General features: G+C 47.8%; 1 protein-coding gene across 2 annotated transcripts in view; it reads left to right on the top strand.

Moving 5' to 3' along the window:
* Positions 1-22,039, top strand: part of LOC137434751 (choline/ethanolamine transporter flvcr2a-like) — a 75,352-nt gene that overhangs the window by 35,596 nt on the left and 17,717 nt on the right. For both annotated transcript variants that reach the window (XM_068127869.2, XM_078784096.1), the window contains exons 4-8: positions 4,315-4,458; positions 8,084-8,151; positions 19,385-19,488; positions 19,694-19,804; positions 21,338-21,443. In XM_068127869.2, coding sequence (XP_067983970.1) covers positions 4,315-4,458; positions 8,084-8,151; positions 19,385-19,488; positions 19,694-19,804; positions 21,338-21,443 — 533 coding nt within the window. The remainder of the gene's footprint in view (positions 1-4,314; positions 4,459-8,083; positions 8,152-19,384; positions 19,489-19,693; positions 19,805-21,337; positions 21,444-22,039) is intronic.

The following is a 22,039-nucleotide window of genomic DNA, read 5'->3' as shown; positions in this document are numbered from 1 at the left end:
CCACAGGGAACAACATATGTTAATGATGATGTCATCAGTGCCTTATGACGTCATAATTCGACAAGTACAACGCTTGATTCTAGTAAGTAATTAATTATTTTTTTTCTTAGCATCTCTTGGTCCGATGGACACTAAATCTTCACCATAGGAGCGCCTCCTCCTGTATAATTTTTTAAATGATAATTATGACATCATAGGTGACATAGTACACTCACTGACTTACCTACGGACATTGCTCGATCGCATAAACTCACCGGACTAAAGTCCAGGTGAGCTCGTAATTGTGTCAAAAGGGCAAAGGTCACAGTGAGAGTAAAAATCGGTTGTATTAACCCGTTCGCTGCGCAGTGCAAGATGGCGGGGATTTTTTTTATCACCTCATTTTTTTTTTTTTTGGTGATGTCATCAAATTTTCAACACCTTGAAATTATCGAGAACACCAATGAATCCATATTCCTTTTTTATGCCTCCGCCAGATGCCCGGAGGCATCATATTTTCAGGTTGTCCGTCCGGATGGATCTCAGTTCGTCTGTTTCCGTGATAGGTTTGCCTTTCCGCGATAACTTGAGAACGGCTGAAGGGATTAAAGTCAAACTTGGCACAGGTTTGTACTATGATGTAATATTGAACTCATTAGATGTTGGGGTCAAGAGATCAAAGGTCAGAGATAATGTGAGGAGAAAATCCTGCAACCGCAATAACCTGTGAACCAGCGATGGGATTTTGACCAAAGTTGGTACAGGTGTGTATTGTGATGTAGAGATGAACTGATTAGATTTTGGGGTCAAGAGGTTAAGAGGTCAAAGGTTGTGTGTGTGTGTGTGTGTGTGTGTGTGTGTGTGTGTGTGTGTGTGTGTGTGTGTGTGTGTGTGTGTGTGTGTGTGTGTGTGTGTGTGTTTGTAATACTGTAATAGGTTTTCATTGCCACGATAACCTAAGAACGACTGAATGGAACTAAGTCAAACTTGGTACAAGTATGTATAATGATGTAAAGAACAGATTAATAAATGTAACAAGCATTCTGAGTATTGCGCTGCAATACATGTCCCCTACCGGCAGTCTGTCGTCCGGAAAACCGCAAGGTCGCTCCGTGGAGCAGCCTGGACGTATTGCACTATGTGTGAATTATATAATTACCAACTCACGGTCTGAGGCAACTCGGCTAAAAATTATCCGATTTGCACCAAATATAGTTCATGAATGGTTGCACAGACCCCTACTTCTCACTAAAAGGGGAAAAAGAATGTAAATCGGAGTTAAAATAAGCCCGCAAGGTCGCTCCGTGGAGTAGCCTGCATGTATTGCACTATGTGTGAATTATATAATTACCAACTCACGGTCTGAGGTAACTCGGCTAAAAATTATCCAATTTGCACCAAATAAAGTTTATGAATGGTTGCACAGACCCCTACTTCTCACTAAAAGTGGAAACAGAATGTAAATTGGAGTTAAAACAAGGAATATTAACAGCTTTGACTTACCGCACTCCAAATTATAGTACGGAAAACTGTTGGGGAAATTACCTCAGCTCAAACTGCCATAACTTTGTCAAAAATGATCGAAACGTCGTGAAGTTCGAACTTGACCTGTAACTTATCATGAGGAAACCATGTGCCAAGTTTGAAATCATTAGCATTAAGAGTTTAGAAAAAAGTCCGGAAAACTGTTCTTTGCGTGACGGACGGACGGACAGATTGACAGACGGATGGACAGACGGAGGGACGGAGTGCAAACCTATAGTCCCCTCCGGTGTACACCGGTAGGGGACTAATAAAGTTCATACTAAAGTATCATGGAGTACGATAGCACTCCATATGTAGGGATGGCACTGGAAAATTATTAAACTAGTTCACTGCATTAATATTGTCGTATCACCACCATTACTATTGTATTGGTATATTCTATGCAGTATTTTAGGATGGCCGAGAGGTACGCGTACTCTCCTCTCAGCTGACCAGCCTGGGTTTGAATCCCGACCCGGCTACAAACTGTCATCCTGGTGTCTCGTTAAACCGGGCGTTCCATCTATCAGCATTAGTTGAATGAATGAATGAATGAATGAATGATCGTTTTAAGGCCATTTTCCCCGCTAGAGCGGGGGTTACCTTATCTATCAGCATTAGTTGGTGGATGTTAAAGATCCCCTGGTGTCCTTCGTGGAGAGGATGCGAACTATCGCCGACACCCTGAACAATTTACAAATTCCTGCCATAACCAGCAGAGGGAACTGCATCAGCGGCACAACTGCGCCTTCAGCCAATATTGCTACTTGCAGCCTTGTGCTGCATTCGAAAAGAAGAAGAAGAAGAGAAGAAGAAGAAAAAGATGATACAGTTTTCTGGAAATATACCACAGGTTTTTTTCTTCAATTTTTTTTCTTCAATGAACCAGACTCGGTGGTGTTATGGTTGGACCACCCGCTCCGAATCTGGAAGGCCGGTGGTTCAAACCTCGGCTGAGACATAGGAATACGTGCTGCTTCCTCAATTGACGTTCGGCATTTAAAATGAGAAGAGTGGGGACAATCCTCATAGGTTGGTGTCCATGGGAAGGAGGAAATTCCTCTTAAGGAAACGCCCCGCTGCGTGCGGTGAGAAAGGCGACGCCGTTGTTGTGACGTCACTGGTACCCAGAGTGCCCCAGGAAGTGACAAAACTTCACACGAGCTCAGTGGCTGTACTTGTCTCATCTAACAGTCCTGTGTTGTCTCGTGTATTCGTCTGTATGTCCGTGTGTGACAATTCCAGTACGAGCATCCTATTTATTATTTTTTTAAACTTCAATAATGCTGTTGTCTGGGTTGATCCTCACCGTGTGAATTGAAGGGGTGAATGAGCACATATCTCGTATTGTAACATTCTCATGTCTCGTCCAGACGACGTAACTAACAAGCTGAGAATGTCAGTAATAACTGTCCGTTAGGGTTCCCTCTCACTTTTGTGTAAGGATGTTGTGCAATGGTTTCTTGTGCCCCAAAAACTTTTTGGAATGTTCATTATTAGCTACTACCAGAGCCTGGTGTTGGCTTAGCGGTTAGGGTGCCGGCTTGGGATCCTAGGATCCTGGGTTCGAATCCCGGTCGATCGCTGAATTAACGCCAGGGGGGTTGACTCAGCCTGTCATCCTTCCGAGATCGGCAAATTGAGTACCAGCTTGCTGGGATGAATGATCACGGTGTGTACCCGGATTCAGAATAGGTACACCGTATCCCTGCGTATCGTAAGAGCATGACCAAGGGTTGGCGTCAGGAAGGGCATCCGGCCATAAAAACATTTCCTCAAAAAACAGGGAACCATGATTGTCATGGGGCCCGCAAGGCTAACCCCCGCTGTAGCGGGGAAAATGGCCTCAAAACGATCATTCATTCATTCATTCATTATTAGCTACTAGCAACGGAACCCGCCCTATGGGCGGGGCTTCAATTGGGAGGCCCAAATGAAAAGGCAAAATATCAGAAATTTAAGGGTTTTTTTTATATTTTAAACGATTCATATAAACATCCGTAAAATCATATCACACGCAAATCATCAAAATCTAAACAGTATTTGTAGAATTTCAATAAAAGCCACATCACTGTTCATATCGGTAAATATTATTCCATCGTGATTGGAAAATTGGAAAAATTGGAAAAATTGGAAAATTTGGGAAAAATTGGAAAAACAATATAGCCTATTTTACTCCAGGGGGTCCCAGGATTAGCCACCTAAAATTTCGTTGCGATCGGTTCAGCCGTTTTTGCGGTACCTGGGAACGGACGGACGGACGGACAGACATTTGGTGAATTATAACAAGATAAATCAGTGTGTTCGATTAAGAAAGAACCTTCAGTAAAGAGGGAAAAGGTTGGATGAAAGGTAAACCAAAAGAAACACTTACCGCCAAATATTTCAGGAAGTTTACATGGAAAAGTGAAAAGATTTAATGAATTACAGGTGTCTTGTGTCCCAAAATGTTTGTCCAACTTTTATATAAAGTAAAGCCTTTCATCGATAAGTCAAGTGTGGAACTCATTTGAGAAAGTCCATTCCATCTACATCTCCAGTTCCGATTGGCGAGAGCAATCTCTGATGAAAACTGATGGACAGGACAGGAAAATGACACTCTGTCAAACCATTTCAGTTACAACTGTCATTTGAAAGAACTGCCAGTTTTATGGCCACAATATCCTTCGTATCTGTATTCTCAGTTTGTCATTTGCTAACTATAGTCTGGAAGAGAGAAACCTCCGACTCATCTGAGAATACGATGATAATGATGATAATTGTGTGAATCGTCATCATTTTGACCTCTAACCTTTTACTCTCGTTTCCCAGTTTTTAAAGAGAAACCAGCATTGCCACCCAGTCCAGCCCAGGCGGTCGTGTGGTTCAACAGGCCGGATGAGGATTACTCTTACCTGCGCTCCATTCGCAGGCTCACAAACAACCCAAACTTTATAATGCTCACCATTACTTATGGTAAGCACTCAGCTCGGCCGTCAATTCCACGAAGAACGTTCATCCAGACAGGAGCAAACAGAAGGGACCCTTTGGCACATCAGGCACACATAAAATTTGCGCCTTAAGAAATTAATCGATTTATTAATTTTTCTCTTCTGGTCACACCTACCTACCCTGTGAATCTTTACTTAAATTTTCCTTCCGATAATGGGAATTGGTTTAATGGATGAAACCGGATCTTCAGCATATCCAAGCTGGATTGATCTGTAACTCCCGGAATACAAGTTGAAGTCAGGCCTGCTCAGTGCTGAGCAATCATGATCAGGCCTGCTAAGAGCTGAGAAATCATGATTAGACCTGGTAGGTGCTCAGCAATCATGATCAGGCCTGCTAAGTGTTGAGAAATCATGATCAGGCCTGCTAAGTGTTGAGCAATCATGATCAGGCCTGCTAAGTGTTGAGCAATCATGATCAGGCCTGCTAAGTGTTGAGCAATCATGATCAGGCCTGCTAAATGTTGAGCAATCATGATCAGGCCTGCTAAGTGCTGAGCAATCATGATCAGGCCTGCTAAGAGCTGAGAAATCATGATCAGGCCTGCTAAGTGCTGAGCAATCATGATCAGGCCTGCTAAGTGTTGAGCAATCATGATCAGGCCTGCTAAGTGCTGAGCAATCATGATCAGGCCTGCTAAGAGCTGAGAAATAATGATCAGGCCTGGTAGGTGCTCAGCAATCATGATCAGGCCTGCTAAGAGCTGAGAAATCATGATCAGGCCTGGTAGGTGCTGAGCAATCATGATCAGGCCTGCTAAGTGCTGAGCAATCATGATCAGGCTTGCTAAGTGCTGAGAAATCACGATCAGGCCTGGTAGGTGCTTAGCAATCATGATCAGGCCTGCTAAGAGCTGAGAAATCATGATTAGGCCTGGTAGGTGCTGAGCAATCATGATCAGGCCTGCTAAGAGCTGAGAAATCATGATTAGGCCTGGTAGGTGCTTAGCAATCATGATCAGGCCTGCTAAGTGTTGAGAAATCATGATCAGGCCTGCTAAGTGTTGAGCAATCATGATCAGGCCTGCTAAGAGCTGAGAAATCATGATCAGGCCTGCTAAGTGTTGAGCAATCATGATCAGGCCTGCTAAGTGTTGAGCAATCATGATAAGGCCTGCTAAATGTTGAGCAATCATGATCAGGCCTGCTAAGTGCTGAGCAATCATGATCAGGCCTGCCAAGAGCTGAGAAATCATGATCAGGCCTGCTAAGTGCTGAGCAATCATGATCAGGCCTGCTAAGTGTTGAGCAATCATGATCAGGCCTGCTAAGTGCTGAGCAATCATGATCAGGCCTGCTAAGAGCTGAGAAATAATGATCAGGCCTGGTAGGTGCTCAGCAATCATGATCAGGCCTGCTAAGAGCTGAGAAATCATGATCAGGCCTGGTAGGTGCTGAGCAATCATGATCAGGCCTGCTAAGTGCTGAGCAATCATGATCAGGCTTGCTAAGTGCTGAGAAATCACGATCAGGCCTGCTAAGTGTTGAGCAATAATGATCAGGCCTGCCAAGTGCTGAGCAATCATGATCAGGCTTGCTAAGTGCTGAGAAATCATGATCAGGCCTGCTAAGTGTTGAGCAATCATGATCAGGCCTGCTAAGTGTTGAGCAATCATGATCAGGCCTGCTAAGTGTTGAGCAATCATGATCAGGCCTGCTAAGTGCTGAGCAATCATGATCAGGCCTGCTAAGAGCTGAGAAATCATGATCAGGCCTGGTAGGTGCTCAGCAATCATGATCAGGCCTGCTAAGAGCTGAGAAATCATGATCAGGCCTGGTAGGTGCTGAGCAATCATGATCAGGCCTGCTAAGTGCTGAGCAATCATGATCAGGCTTGCTAAGTGCTGAGAAATCATGATCAGGCCTGCTAAGTGCTGAGCAATCATGATCAGGCCTGATACATGCTGAGCAATCATGATCAGGCTTGTTAAGTGCTGAGCAATCATGATCAGGCCTGGTAGGTGCTGAGCAATCATGATCAGGCCTGGTAGGTGCTGAGCAATCATGATCAGGCCTGGTAGGTGCTGAGCAATCATGATCAGGCCTGCTATGTGCTGAGCAAAATGATGATCAGGCCTGCTAAGTGCTGAGAAATCATGATCGGTCCTGGTAAGTGCTGAGAAATCATGATCAGGCCTGCTAAGTGCTGAGAAATCATGATCAGGCCTGCTAAGTGCTCAGCAATCATGATCAGGCCTGATACGTGCTGAGCAATCATGATCAGGCTTGCTAAGTGCTGAGAAATCATGATCAGGCCTGATACATGCTGAGCAATCATGATCAGGCCTGCTAAGTGCTGAGCAATCATGATCAGGCCTGGTAAGTGCTGAGCAATCATGATCAGGCCTGATACGTGCTGAGCAATCATGATCAGGCTTGTTAAGTGCTGAGCAATCATGATCAGGCCAGGTAGGTGCTGAGCAATCATGATCAGGCCTGGTAGGTGCTGAGCAATCATGATCAGGCCTGGTAGGTGCTGAGAAATCATGATCAGGCCTGGTAGGTGCTGAGCAATCATGATGAGGCCCGCTAAGTGCTGAGCAATCACGATCAGGCCTGATAAGTGCTGAGCAATCATGATCAGGCCTGGTAAGTGCTGAGAAATCATGATCAGGCCTGCTAAGTGCTGAGAAATCATGATCAGGCCTGCTAAGTGCTGAGCAATCATGATCAGGCCTGGTAGGTGCTGAGCAATCATGATCAGGCCTGGTAGGTGCTGAGAAATCATGATCAGGCCTGGTAGGTGCTGAGCAATCATGATGAGGCCCGCTAAGTGCTGAGCAATCACGATCAGGCCTGATAAGTGCTGAGCAATCATGATCAGGCCTGGTAAGTGCTGAGAAATCATGATCAGGCCTGCTAAGTGCTGAGAAATCATGATCAGGCTTGCTAAGTGCTGAGAAATCATGATCAGGCCTGATACATGCTGAGCAATCATGATCAGGCTTGTTAAGTGCTGAGCAATCATGATCAGGCCAGGTAGGTGCTGAGCAATCATGATCAGGCCTGGTAGGTGCTGAGCAATCATGATCAGGCCTGGTAGGTGCTGAGCAATCATGATCAGGTCTGGTAAGTGCTGAGCAATCATGATCAGGCCTGATACGTGCTGAGCAATCATGATCAGGCTTGTTAAGTGCTGAGCAATCATGATCAGGCCAGGTAGGTGCTGAGCAATCATGATCAGGCCTGGTAGGTGCTGAGCAATCATGATCAGGCCTGGTAGGTGCTGAGCAATCATGATCAGGCCTGGTAGGTGCTGAGCAATCATGATGAGGCCCGCTAAGTGCTGAGCAATCACGATCAGGCCTGCTAAGTGCTGAGAAATCATGATCAGGCCTGCTAAGTGCTGATAAATCATGATCAGGCCTGCTAAGTGCTGAGATATCATGATCAGGCCTGCTAAGTGCTGAGCAATCATGATCAGGCCTGATACGTGCTGAGAAATCATGATCAGGTCTGGTAAGTGTTGAGCAATCATGACCAGGCCTGGAAGGTGCTGAGTAATCATGATCAGGCCTGGTAGGTGCTGAGCAATCATGATCAGGCCTGGTAGGTGCTGATTAATCACGAGTGTGTTGTCTTTCCCACAGGTATAATCACTGCTGTATTCTACTCCATCTCGACACTTCTCAACCGAATGATTGTAGAGCAATACGCGGTACCTACATTTTCTTTCATTTCAAAAATACAATGTCTTGTACCTTCTTAAGCTTGAACACACACATAAACATACACATTATCTCTACAGTCCATTTGGGTCCACTGTAGGGTGAAGATCTCCCACCTATAGAGAGGTGTTTGGCATATTTGCTCTGCTTGTCAATCATGTGTCAGGGAGAATGGTACCAGCAATAACTTGTCTACCCCTCATGAAATGTACCGTGGGATCTTTAATATCCACAAATTAATGTGAGGAACTGGATCCCAGCATAACGTATATCCAAGGGACCCCACATTTATGATGTAATACACACTATCTGTAAAACACCAATCTGACAGTTTATAGCCAGGCTGACAATCAAACCCAGACCAGACAGCTCATGAGCAAGTGTGCTACCTCTGCACCATCCTATTATCTATATAATAATAGCGTAAGGACTCGACTTTGTTATCCCTTTTACGCCGCACCCAGTGACCCGATGCCCACGGCACTAATGGATTTACGATCTACGAACCGCGCTCTTTGTTTATCACGTACAGCCGTACTTGAAAAATCTGAATTAGCCGACGTTGGGGCCCAAAAGCATCCGATTAACTGCCGATACGACGCCATCTTACGACGCCATCGTATTGGCGTCTGCTGGGCGAAGGCGAAGCAAGCCGTCCGCTGATTGGACAGGCGAAGGTGAAAGCAAGCCGTCCACTGAGTGGACAATCCAGAGCATGCATTTGTGCCGGTGTCGGCGATCGTTGTTCATATACGCACTCTTCATTCTCATCTTTCTTCCTAACTCTTACTCGGACAAGCAAATCCCCGATGCCATCCATAATGGTACACTCTATCCATACACCACATCCTCCCTTCCGTGGATGTTCCACGGGTTTCGTCTAGTACATATATATTGTTGTGCGAATCCCTCCGGTTAATACCAGAGACCGCGGATGACCAGAACGGCTTTAACTGGAGGCGACGACCAAATACGGATTTGACTATGAAGCGCGGGAAGAAGAAGGGAAGAGGAAGAAGCGGGAAAAGCGCTTACCTGGAGCGCGCCGACTGCAGCTCCGGTCCTGTCGGGAATTAATGAAAAACGGGAATGCAGGGTAAAATGTACAAAAATAATGATTTCTTAACAAACCCGATAACAAGGAACATGACGGTAATAAAATAATGAGCCTAAATTGGGATCCCACTCACCTCACTTCAGAAACGAGACAGGGGCAAATTAATTAATAAAAGAACACGTTCGTAGTGGGTTTGGGTAATGTAGTGTGAGCTTATCTGTCCGTCTGTAGTCGTGTCGTATCCACCACGGCTCCAAACTCCGGTGCGGAGAAAACCTCCGACCACCTCGCACGCTTCGCTAGGCCCGAGCCAACGCCCTCGCTCCAATCCCCTCGCCGTTCGCACACGAGATCCTGCCCGTTCACAGCACCGAAAGCACCGAGCACCGCTCCAAGCACCATGAAGATGGCGAACCAACGACCACCAGGGACCTCCCAAGACCAAGAAGGGAAGCGCAGAGACAAGCTACCAGCGAGGATAGAGAGCGAGACAGAGCCCAGATGAGTCGGAGAGTGTGCAGCGCAAGAGCGAGAGAGCGCAAGAGCCAGAGAGGGACGCAAGAGCTAGAGCTGCTGAAAGTGTCGTGCAGCGCCCTTTTATAACCTGCCATGGTGACGTCAGCCTTGGCGCTCCACCCAATCAGCCCCGTCCAGCGTCCCGCCGTCCACCGAACCTTCTCCAATGTTCCCTCCAATGAACCACCTCCTTCTCAGTTGCGTCTTCACGCCTCCCGCCCTGATTGGCTGGAGGTTCGCGCCTTTCGCGCCAACCAATCACACATTCCCTGTAGCGTGGTCATAGCTCGTGTCACTCGATCTTGCTAGGCCTGCCGGAGCTGTAGCTGACGGCGGCCATCCGGCAGTGCCCCGATCTGGCTTCCTGCCTGTTTTCCAAAGTCGTTGTAAGGGAAGGGGATTTAATTACTGTGTGCACTAAAGGGCCTATCTAAGTGTTTATAGGAGTGCGTTGCTATAAGGGACAAAGGTTTGGCGACAGGGACGACGACGAACAAAGGAATCTTATCCATAATCCCTGGACTATTTAGCACACCTTGCTCCCCCGTAGCGGGGACATCAATACAGCTTATCCCGACAAACCGGACTACACATGGAACTTATTACAGGGGAGATTCCCCATCGCGACAGTCGAATACCTACCTATACAGATCTACCTGACTCTAGATATTCCTTTACCCCACCGACATAACAATATATATATACATATATATTGTTACAGACACGACTTTGATGTTAAGGTGGGCCGAGCGGAATGGCCGTCGTGTCCGCACAAATTACCCGATTGTACTCGAACGTTGACGGAGCCGCGCTACGCTGGATCAATAAGGAAAAAGAAGACACACGGCTGGATTATAATGACAGACACCAATGTTTCGATTCTCAATTATATTCGTACGGAAAAGGTTAGATTACAGGGGCTAGAGGTAAAGCACAGAAAAGATGGGCACTTAGACACAGGCTTATCTTAACCCCGGACAGACGACAGGTAAACGGGACAACGGCTGACTCACACGGGGATTGATGGCCAGGAAAGGCAAGTAGCGATGGCTCAAGGTGCACTCTTGGCTCAAGGCAGGGTACAGTCCGGTCCAAAGATGCGGGGAGGTCACAGCGCTCGGAGGTAACGTTCTTTCCCAGGCGGGTTCGCTTCCTCTCCGTGATCGCAGGCAACGTTCTTTCTCAGGCGGGGCGCCTCTCACTCAGCGCGCGCAGGTACTTCTTTCTCTTCAGCTGGGGGGCGCATCTTACGTCACATCCGGCGCGGGGCCGCGTATATCCGGCGGGGAGTGACACGCCCTCGGCTCGCTAGCGCCGCCCCAGATGGAATCGGTCCGCCCTTCTGATTGGGTGCGGGGGGTTACCAGGCTCCGCCCTTGAGGAGGAGCTGACAGCCAGCCCCTCCGTGGTAACCCCGTGGAGCGCGTGGTCAATGGCGCTAATCGAGCCGGTGTGAGGACGCATCCTCCCCCGCGCCGCCGCCATCTCCTCTGTTGTGGTTGTAATTGTTGGGGAAGAAGATGGAAGGAGGTATGGGAAAGGTCCTAAACTCACTACTGGTGCCATATAATCACATTCTGGTGCAACGAAGAGTCATAATTAATGGAAACGAGGCCTTAACTGACATAGACTAAGAATAACTAGCAAGATGTCCGAAAGTTGTCTACGTGTGGTGCGGTGGACCTGGGCACGACATTTAATGGGGGAATAAGGGGAAGGTCGGCTCTACTGATTGTTGTTTACAGACAATGGGACTAGGGAATGGGGGATTGGGGATAGTTGGGGAGTATTGGGGAAAATAGGGGAATATTTACAAGCGGATATGGAGGCCAAATTCCATATTCGCAACATTGCACCCTTCTCTACCCTCGGGGCGTCCCGACCCGATAAATTTTTACCTACTTTAGTGTGGCACGCAATGTAGTTCCCTCTACTATTAACTCTACCCTGAGTGCGACAGTTTTACAGATATTCACAAATGAGTAAATATTTCCCCCTGCGACGTTGCACCCTTCTCCTCACAGAAACACACCCACAGGATAACCGAATCCGGAAAGAATTCGCAAACTAAACATACAGCCGGTAGGGAGCATTATTTACACGACTACGCTGCTATTTACACTACGATCCAGGACCTGTTTTTGGAGGAACACATGCAGATGTTATGCATAGAGAGAGCGCGCTTGCCAGCATCGATACACCAACCCACGAGTGCTCTGTGGCCGACGGCCTTTAATAACGTGCAGAGCACCCTTTCCCAGCATCAAAAGCACCACCCCACCACACAGTCAGCACCATCCGGTGCAGTCACCATTGTTCATTGGAATAAAAATAAATTCGACAACCCCTAACCCTGCAGGTGTCTCTTGCTCTTCTTGTGGTGCACTTGGTGTTAACTAAAAGTGGTTCACCTGTATGGCATAGGTGCCACGTTGACCCATAGGTCCATCCCCGGGTGGTGCTTGGCCGCAAACGAACTGCGGTCCATTGTGGGTGGCCACAAACATTGCGGTCCATATGGTGTATCGATCCCGGCAGCAAACAGCGAAAGTGCAGGCCCACAACTGCGCAGCCAGCACCTCTCTCTCCTCTCTCTCTACCCCAAAGCCAGATCCTCGGAGGTGGGAGACAAAAGAAGCAGACAAGTGAGTAAGGTGGTAAGGGCGCAAAAGTGCACGCAATGTAAGGTGATGCACACTGGGGGCACATGGGAACCAGGTGAGACAGGTACGTTCCTATCGTACGCCCCCCCCCCCCCCCCACCAGGTAACCTACATGGCCCCTCCCTTACCCCTTACTGTATCCACAAAACACAACACTACCCATAAACATCTACTTTACAAATCAACAAACATCCCTACTGTCTTCCCCGTTCCTCCCATAAACCAAATTCGTCTTCTCTCCCTCCTAACCAATCAAATTTGCCATTTTCAACTCTCATCAAAATTTGCCATCTCCAACTGCACATCAAAATTTGCCATCACCAATTCATCATCAGTCCCTCCTAGGGAGGGAGAGATGGAATCACCCCAATGTCTCATCCACGTCGTGATGCGTCTCACAAATCCACAGCAATCTCATTTCCTGCAACAAAACAAAGAAAACACAGGTGTGGAGTCATCATCATCACCACAGGTAAGTGGCTGCGTATGGTGCGACAGGTTCATCAATCCTAACTATTTCCTAAATGACTTTAACAACTTTACACTACCCGGGGTCTTTCTCCGGCCAAACCATTGGCCCTCTTACACTATGGGTTCTAAAAACCAATTCCCATTGGCCAAACTGTGGTGCGCTTCAATTTGGGGTCTCACTCCCCCGATTCATCTCACGGTGCCCTCGCACAATTTCTGGGCTGCGGCGTGTACCTCTCCCAGTGGGTCTACCCACCTGCACACCTCCACCACTGCAGTTGCCTCCGAGCTTACCTGCTCCTTGCCCTAACCTAACTACCTGGGGAAGGCCCTCTGGCACTCTCCCCACTCGGTGCCCTCTCTGGCACTGGGCTACCCGATCCACACCCGGGATCCTCAGGCACCCACTCACAACTACCGGCTCCCAGAGCCCACCTGCGGCCTCACCTGGCCGACATCCTCACAGTGGTGGAGTGCCCAACCAACTACACACACTAACAGGCTACACGCCCAGCCATTTCCACAACACTAATGCACCCATCCACAACACCATTCTGCAACCGCACCACAAATGCCAATATCCAACCACAATTTACCTGTACCCTCTACCTAACACTTACACTACCCGCCCCGGGTATCCGTGATGGGGGTCCACTCTTCCCCCATCCACACCTTCGCACCATGCACACCACTCCGTACCACTTACTCCAACTCTCTCCACACACCTGTACTTGCACACCTGTGCTCTCACACCTGGTGCCACCTGCACCCTTCTCTCCCCAAGCGCATTCGCGCTGATCCACACACTCACTACTCACACACTGCTCCACACACCTGTCCAGTTGCACACCTGTGCAATCACACCTGTTCCATCCTCACACACACGGCATCATCTCAGCTAACTACTCCCTTCTGAAACTTGCGCTTCCCAGTCGTCCCTTTAAACTATTGCGCTCCCACGTCATTATCATCCACACTAATCTACCTGCGTCCCCACTACAGGTATCAGTCACTAACTAACCTTAACGTTACCTAAGGTCATCTTCTCTAGATCCCTACACACAATATCCTAACCCACCCGGGCTAGTTTTCACTGCCATACACCCCATAAGCTATTGCTCCTTTGCCCCCACCTGTGAGGGATGGTGGATTTGCCATCCCACCACATCGGGGGTCTCTCACTATCAATTTTGCACGTCAAATTTCAACAAATCAAAAATTTGCCAATCCTACTCATCATCTGCCAATCACTACTGCCAATCCTTTGCCAATCACCAAATTTTGTTTTTCTCCAATTTTGGGTCCAAAACACTAACCTCATCACCCGTCTACTCACTAATACCTCTCGGTGCGCCAATTCCCGTCCAAAGCCCGGCTTCGTAAAGCCAAGCAATGGATGCTGGTTGTTCTGTGCCAGTGGCTGGCTGCATCCTGCCTTCGGTGCAGGGAAGGAGGTTTACCCGGGCCGAGATCCCACGCACCATCTCGGCACGGAGCCATCCCATGGCTCGATCTCGGCCTGCCGGAATGCCTCACCAAAAAGTGGTCGCCATGACGACCCTTCCTATCCTGCCGCCCGCTCCGCCTAGTGGAGCACGGACGCGGCCGTTCAAAGCGAGGCCCGGCACGCACCGAGGGCCCGATTCGGCTATAAGTCGTTCTAAACTCTACCCCGTCTAACGTCGATGCTTCACCTGGATTCTTACACCCCGCAGCCCGTTCCTTGCTCACACATCCCGCCGTGCCCATGCTCCTCGTACCTTTCCTTACACACCCAGGTACACCCATTCCACTCACAGCCTTGGTCACACACCTGACCACCGAACACTTTGGCACACATTCGTTGCTCGCACACCTCACCAATACACCGCTTCGCACCCCCTCCTCGGTCACCTCCTCTGTGACAATCACAGGTGTGCTCTCATTCGCACACCCAACCACGTGCCTCACCACCAACTCCAGCGTGCATTCCCACTCACGCTCTACCATTCCAGGTGTGCATCCTTCCATCCCAGGTGTACATCCTCGCTCACCTGTCACAACTAACTCACGCTCCATGTCACTCTCACTACTTTCACCTCCATTCCTGACAGCGCACTCACCCTTCCTCTTGACAGCGCACTCTTTCCTCATGTACCTGTCCATCACACACCTTTCTCGCGCACACTCTCCCGTTACACCCTCTGTAACACTCACCACACCGCGCTTCCATGTGCTCCCTCGCACACACGCTACGACCGACTCATTCTCGCCAACACCCTCACTCCTTGGCACACACTTTTTCCTCACACACCCCAGAGTCGGACTTTCTCGCACACCTCCTCTTTCGCACACCAGACCTGTCACACACCTCACCAACGGCCTTTCACGAACACCCGGATCCAAACCAATCCCCAAGCTTCTTAAATCCCCTGGCGCATCATACGCACGACCATATTGGTCACCACTTACACCGGGTCCTCTTCCTCTTCGCTTCTCCTCCATCACCTGCGAATCCCTCATCCGGTTAATGAGCACATCATCACGATCCAAACACAGACTTTGGACCAATTCTTTTACCTCCTCTTTTATCTCTTTCTTATCCTCTCTCCGTCGCTTTTTAATTTCGCTCACCCCCTCTTCCACTTCTTCTAATTTCTGCTTCACCTCCTTCATCTCCTTGTGCGCCCCTTTAAGTTCTTCCTCTAACTCCACTTTATTTTTTTCTATGTGCTCCCGCACCTCCCGCTCTTTAACCTCCATCACCTCTACCACTTTGTTCATTTTTTTCGTCAAGTCCTCATGTACCGTCTGACACTCTTTTTTAATTACCCCTACGTCCTTTTTCATCTCCTTCTGCGTCGATTTTAACCCCTCTATTACCGCTGTGTTCTTCTTTACCTGTTCCCCCAACTCCTTTTGTCCCACTGTCAGTTGTTCTACTCCCAGCGTCAACTCCTCTATACCCCCTTGCAATTTTACAGTCCCCTTTCTCACCTCCTTCTCCATGCGCTCCTTACAGTGCCTCACCTCCTCGCGCACTCCTCCGACCTCCTCACTCACTCCTCTTCTGATCTCCTCTCCCATCACTTGCATCTCCTGCCCAGATGCCACCCTCATCTGCTCCATTTCCTCCCTGTGAGCATCCAATTTCGTTTCTACCCCCATTCTGACCCCCTCTATCTGCTGCTCCATTTGTTTAACTTCCCTTTCCGCTTGGTCCCTCATGTCCCTCAATTTGCCTTCCATACTGTTTTCTAACCCCTCTAACCCATTTTTCACTCCCTCTATCTGATTCTCCTGGGCAGCCATTCTATTTTCTACCCCCATTAACCCATTTTTCACTTCTTTTATCCCGTTGTCTAACCCCTCACCGGTACCCCTCGCTTCGTCCCTCATTACCCCCATTTGGTTTCCCATTACCCCCAATTGCTTACTCTGAGCATCCATCCGGTTCCCCATTACCCCCATTTGGTTTCCCAAGTCATTCCTCAGGTCTTCACTTGTCTGGACCATGAGCGCCTTTATTTGTTCCATAAATAGGCCCCAATCCATCGGCGGCGCTGCTACGGTCGCGGGCGCGGTGACCAGCGAGGCGCCATTTTGTGCGTTTGCTACCCCCGCTGTTTCGCTCTCCTCACGTGTCTCAATTTGGTCCTGGACCGACCCTGCTTCACTCTCCCCTACCGGACCCCAGCCGTCTTGATCCGCCATAGCGCGACTTTCAAAATTCGAGTTTCGTAACACAAATCCAAATTTTGCTGTTATAATTTCGTCGAGCGCAGTAACCGCGGGACCGCGCTCCGGATCGATTTTGTCGAGCGCTGTACGCGCTCCGAATCGATTTTCCCTCCCAAAATTTGGGCCTAACTAATTTAGTCCCGGGTCCGAATCCCACTCCTGACACCAATTGTTACAGACACGACTTTGATGTTAAGGTGGGCCGAGCGGAATGGCCGTCGTGTCCGCACAAATTACCCGATTGTACTCGAACGTTGACGGAGCCGCGCTACGCTGGATCAATAAGGAAAAAGAAGACACACGGCTGGATTATAATGACAGACACCAATGTTTCGATTCTCAATTATATTCGTACGGAAAAGGTTAGATTACAGGGGCTAGAGGTAAAGCACAGAAAAGATGGGCACTTAGACACAGGCTTATCTTAACCCCGGACAGACGACAGGTAAACGGGACAACGGCTGACTCACACGGGGATTGATGGCCAGGAAAGGCAAGTAGCGATGGCTCAAGGTGCACTCTTGGCTCAAGGCAGGGTACAGTCCGGTCCAAAGATGCGGGGAGGTCACAGCGCTCGGAGGTAACGTTCTTTCCCAGGCGGGTTCGCTTCCTCTCCGCGATCGCAGGCAACGTTCTTTCTCAGGCGGGGCGCCTCTCACTCAGCGCGCGCAGGTACTTCTTTCTCTTCAGCTGGGGGGCGCATCTTACGTCACATCCGGCGCGGGGCCGCGTATATCCGGCGGGGAGTGACACGCCCTCGGCTCGCTAGCGCCGCCCCAGATGGAATCGGTCCGCCCTTCTGATTGGGTGCGGGGGGTTACCAGGCTCCGCCCTTGAGGAGGAGCTGACAGCCAGCCCCTCCGTGGTAACCCCGTGGAGCGCGTGGTCAATGGCGCTAATCGAGCCGGTGTGAGGACGCATCCTCCCCCGCGCCGCCGCCATCTCCTCTGTTGTGGTTGTAATTGTTGGGGAAGAAGATGGAAGGAGGTATGGGAAAGGTCCTAAACTCACTACTGGTGCCATATAATCACATTCTGGTGCAACGAAGAGTCATAATTAATGGAAACGAGGCCTTAACTGACATAGACTAAGAATAACTAGCAAGATGTCCGAAAGTTGTCTACGTGTGGTGCGGTGGACCTGGGCACGACATTTAATGGGGGAATAAGGGGAAGGTCGGCTCTACTGATTGTTGTTTACAGACAATGGGACTAGGGAATGGGGGATTGGGGATAGTTGGGGAGTATTGGGGAAAATAGGGGAATATTTACAAGCGGATATGGAGGCCAAATTCCATATTCGCAACAATATATATATATATATATATATATATATATATATATATATATATATATATATATATATATGTATGTATATGTATAGTGCCTATAGAGTGTACACCCCCTTTCAAAATTTTCACCTTTTGTTGGCTTATGGCCTGGAATTAAATCAGACTTTTTCCACCTTTATTTACACATCGGAACCCACAGCTTCCAAGTGAAAAACAAATTCTACAAATTTCAGAAAAATTATTAAAAACACAAAACTATAATATCTTGGTTGGATAAGCACCTCATCATGCCGCCACCTGTATCTTCCTGCTGCCAATGCTACTGTGAGCATGCCTTCAGTACCTGCTGCACCGTTCCCAAACCTCCACACAAATAACATCTCCCCTCCTGCAACAACCCCCCCCCCCCCCCCCTAATCTCAAGTTTACTGGTGACGGAAGCACATCATACGTTGCCCGCAACAGGAAATTCAACAATATTGGCTCCATCCTCCAAATTTCTTGCCACTTCAATGTCCTCACCCGCACACCTTCCCACCTTGTCCAAGCACCTTGCTGTGCCTGTCTGACTGCTTCAACACGTCTGAGGAAGAGAACTAGTTTGTTCTCCAAACGTCAGGTGATTATTAAAGAATTTTAAATTATTTTACTACTCAGTGTGCTGTCTTTTACTATATGAATCCTGAGCTGCAAATCTTTCGACATGTACGTATATATATTCATATATATAGCCACGTTCTGATACAACCAAACGAGGTGGTGTAATGGTCAGAGCATCCGCCCTGATTCTGGGAGGTCACAGGTGAGAATACCGGCCGAGTCACGCTAAGGACTATTGGTATCCTGGCCGAGGAAAATTCAGATTTCTTCACCCCACATCACCCTGACCTACCTTTTGCGAAAAAATATGGATGGCCACAAAGTGAAACAAATGGTATGCTTCACAAATGTGATACATTTTGGGTGAAGGAGCTTTCGACCGTTATGAATCGAGGATTTTGTGGAAATCAGACAGACAGCAGATACCACAGCACTTGACATTGGACAAACACGACCGTTGACCTTTCGGAAGTTACTACCTTGGAACACACCAGGTGCCGGATGCTGCAGCGCATGGCAGTGCTTTTTCTGTCCATAGTCAGCAGGGCAATTTAATAAATAAATCTCCACCCCTCTCTCCAAGGGATACCCCTACCCACGGGGTTTGTTTGTGTTCTGTCATCTAAATGTAGAGCATCAAGTGTACAAGGAAGTAGCATGTACCGTTTTAAGTCTTTGCTCTGCCTCCCAGACTCGGAGGAGAGTTTCTAACCCCAGAGTTAGGTGGATTGTGAAAATCTTTTGAAACCTGTTGTGTGTTTAAAAAAAACAAGGATTTTGCTTGTGTTTTGTGTGTCTCTTGGGTTTCTGTGATTAAATTTTCTTAACATTGCATTTTTTGATTAAATAAAGGGACAGCAATTAGAAAGGGCGAATTGTACCTGTTCCTGTGCTGCTTGTTTCAGGGAGAAGAGGTGAGTGCTGGGAAAATCGGTCTCACCCTTGTTCTTGTTGGAATGATTGGATCCGTTATCTGTGGCTTTTGGTTGGACCGAACCAAAACCTTCAAGTATGATTTGCAGCTTTTATACCCAACGCTACAACCAGTAGGAACATTTATGATACTCTGCCACAATGAGTGCACATACACTTGAATCATGTGACCTGATTTGTAATGTTTCAGCTTTAAGATGTTCACTCTGAAGCACTCGTTGTCTGACACTGCACACTCATCCCCACTAACCCCCAATTGCTCCTCCAATCCCCCACAATAGGCAAACAACTTTAGTTATGTATGGCATCTCCTTGCTGTCCATGATCCTGTTCACCTTCACTCTCAGCCTGGGCCACCTTTGGGTCGTTTTCCTGACTGCGGCCTGCCTTGGGTATGTCGTATGATGTGAACAATCCCATAACATGTACATGGCGTAATGCAAATGAAGCACAATCACAATGATTATGACTGAGTAATTCAGGCCCATGAGGGATTTAAATCTTTGAATACTGCATATTATTTCTATAAACTTATTGTTCAATGAAACATCGAATCTGCAATTGGGTTGATCGTCAAATTACACAAATAATTATAAAATAAAATAACACAGAGCCTGGTGTTGGCTTAGCGGTTAGGGTGCCGGCTTGGGATCCGAGGATCCTGGGTTCAAATCCCGGTTCGATCGCTGAATTAACGCCAGGGGGGTTGATTAACGCCTGTCATCCTTCCGAGGTCGGCAAATTGAGTACCAGCTTGCTGGGATGAATGATCCCGCTGTGTACCCTGATTTAGAATAGGTACACCGTATCCCTGCGATAAGGGTTGGCGTCAAGAAGGGCATCCGGCCATAAAAACATTGCCTCAAACAGGTAACCATGATTGTCATGGGCCCCGCTCTAGCGGTTTTTTTTCAACAGTCGCTGCTGCTGTTTAACACAAAACTGAAAGAAATCTGGAGGAATCCCGACATCCTTAAGATGTTATATGCTTATCATGTCCACCACAGACGAATGGACTGGAGCCTAGATCTACTATAATCTAGATACCTTAGAGAGGATAATAACATGACACTTCCTGCTGCTCCCGTAGTTAACTTAAACATCCCGTTTAGTCTCAGGGCCCAAGGTAAGGCTGGTGTACTGGCACATACTGGCCTTTACTTTTCAAGAGATAGTGTGGGATATTTAATGTCTGTAACTGAAATGAAGATCACACAGAGTATGTGATAGTCTGAAATGCAGCACTGCATTAACAAAGCCAGTCAGGTCAAAGGGTAACATACTGTCTCGGTCTACAAACACCCGGTCTTCCACTGAGGTCTACCCTTTTAAGTACGAACCAGACTCCATTCGGCGTTGCTACTGAGATCCGACTGTATGGGGGAATTTGAACTCTGACAAGTAAATTATTCCTTTTATCTCTCCATCATAGTTTTAGGTTTTGATGAAAGACAAACAAAACAAGGAAAATGTTGTGCAGATCACGATACTTGCAAAATCCTTCAAAGAAATTTGGCCTCAAAAATAATTGTGCACCTGATGTGCAAGTCCTCTTCAATTTTCAAATCAAACCAATAAATGAAAATATGGGGTTTTTCAAAATGGCCGCCAGTCTATCAGTCGGCCATCTTTGATTAGATCCCAAAATAAAGTGAGGGGCAGGTTTATGCCATTATGTACCATGCTTGTGCCAAGGTTGAACAAAATCGGACCATGCATGTGCGAGAAATGTCTGGGGACACGTTTAACTTATGAAATGGCCGCCAGTCGGCCATCTTGGATGTGATCTTGAAGAAAAATGAGGTGCGTATGTAAGCAACCATTCATTAACTGTGTGCTAAGTTTTGAACAATGTTCTATGTTCTAGGCTAATCTCACAAATCCAGTGCGAGCTAGGGAGGGTGACACTTGTCCAATTTCTCCAGGTTCTTTGTGGCCGGCTACATCCCTGTGGGTTTTGAGTTTGCAGTGGAGTTGACATTTCCGGAGTCCGAGAGCACCTCTTCGGGCATTTTGAATGCCTCAGCTCAGGTCGGTCCAATATCGGGTCGATACACCGCAGTGCTCCCACAGGTGCACTCTTTCCATAGAAGGAAGCTGTTGGTTATTGTGGGAGCTGAAAGTGTCCTTTGTCTGTAAGGTGCACTGATCATTGTATAGAATGATTTAGATTTTGGCATGAAGGTGATTTACTCCATCTCGTGCGACGAAAAACGATATTGCACAACTTGCATCAACAACAATCTATCATTCACCACAGTATAAGGAGAGGAGTGACATGTGCGTCTGACTGTCTCCATGGTGACCCAGTGCTCAATGCTGCTTTCGGTTCTCTCCATTTGAGTGACTCATGTTGTGGAAAACCAATCAGGTCCACACAACTTTAGTCCAACTTGTGGTTTAATTCCATTTAGATCATGACATCATCCTGTAATGCAGGAAATGCAATAAGTATACGATGTGGCATCACATGGGACCATTCATAACATTCAATGCAAGCAAGCTGGATATTCTATGCTGGCGTACCGTTAGCGAGTCTACCAGATGTAACGTGTCACAGGAGAAGTCTCGGAGCACCGTCCGCAGCAGCGGGTCTTATAGTCACGCCCCTAGCGGTGTCAACGAGC

The sequence above is a fragment of the Myxine glutinosa genome, chromosome 9 (assembly GCF_964187855.1).
Source record: "Myxine glutinosa chromosome 9, kmMyxGlut1.1, whole genome shotgun sequence".
Classification (NCBI taxonomy): Eukaryota; Metazoa; Chordata; class Myxini; order Myxiniformes; family Myxinidae; genus Myxine; species Myxine glutinosa.
Note: the sequence above shows the minus strand (reverse complement) of the source record. Positions and strands in the feature narration are given on the sequence as shown.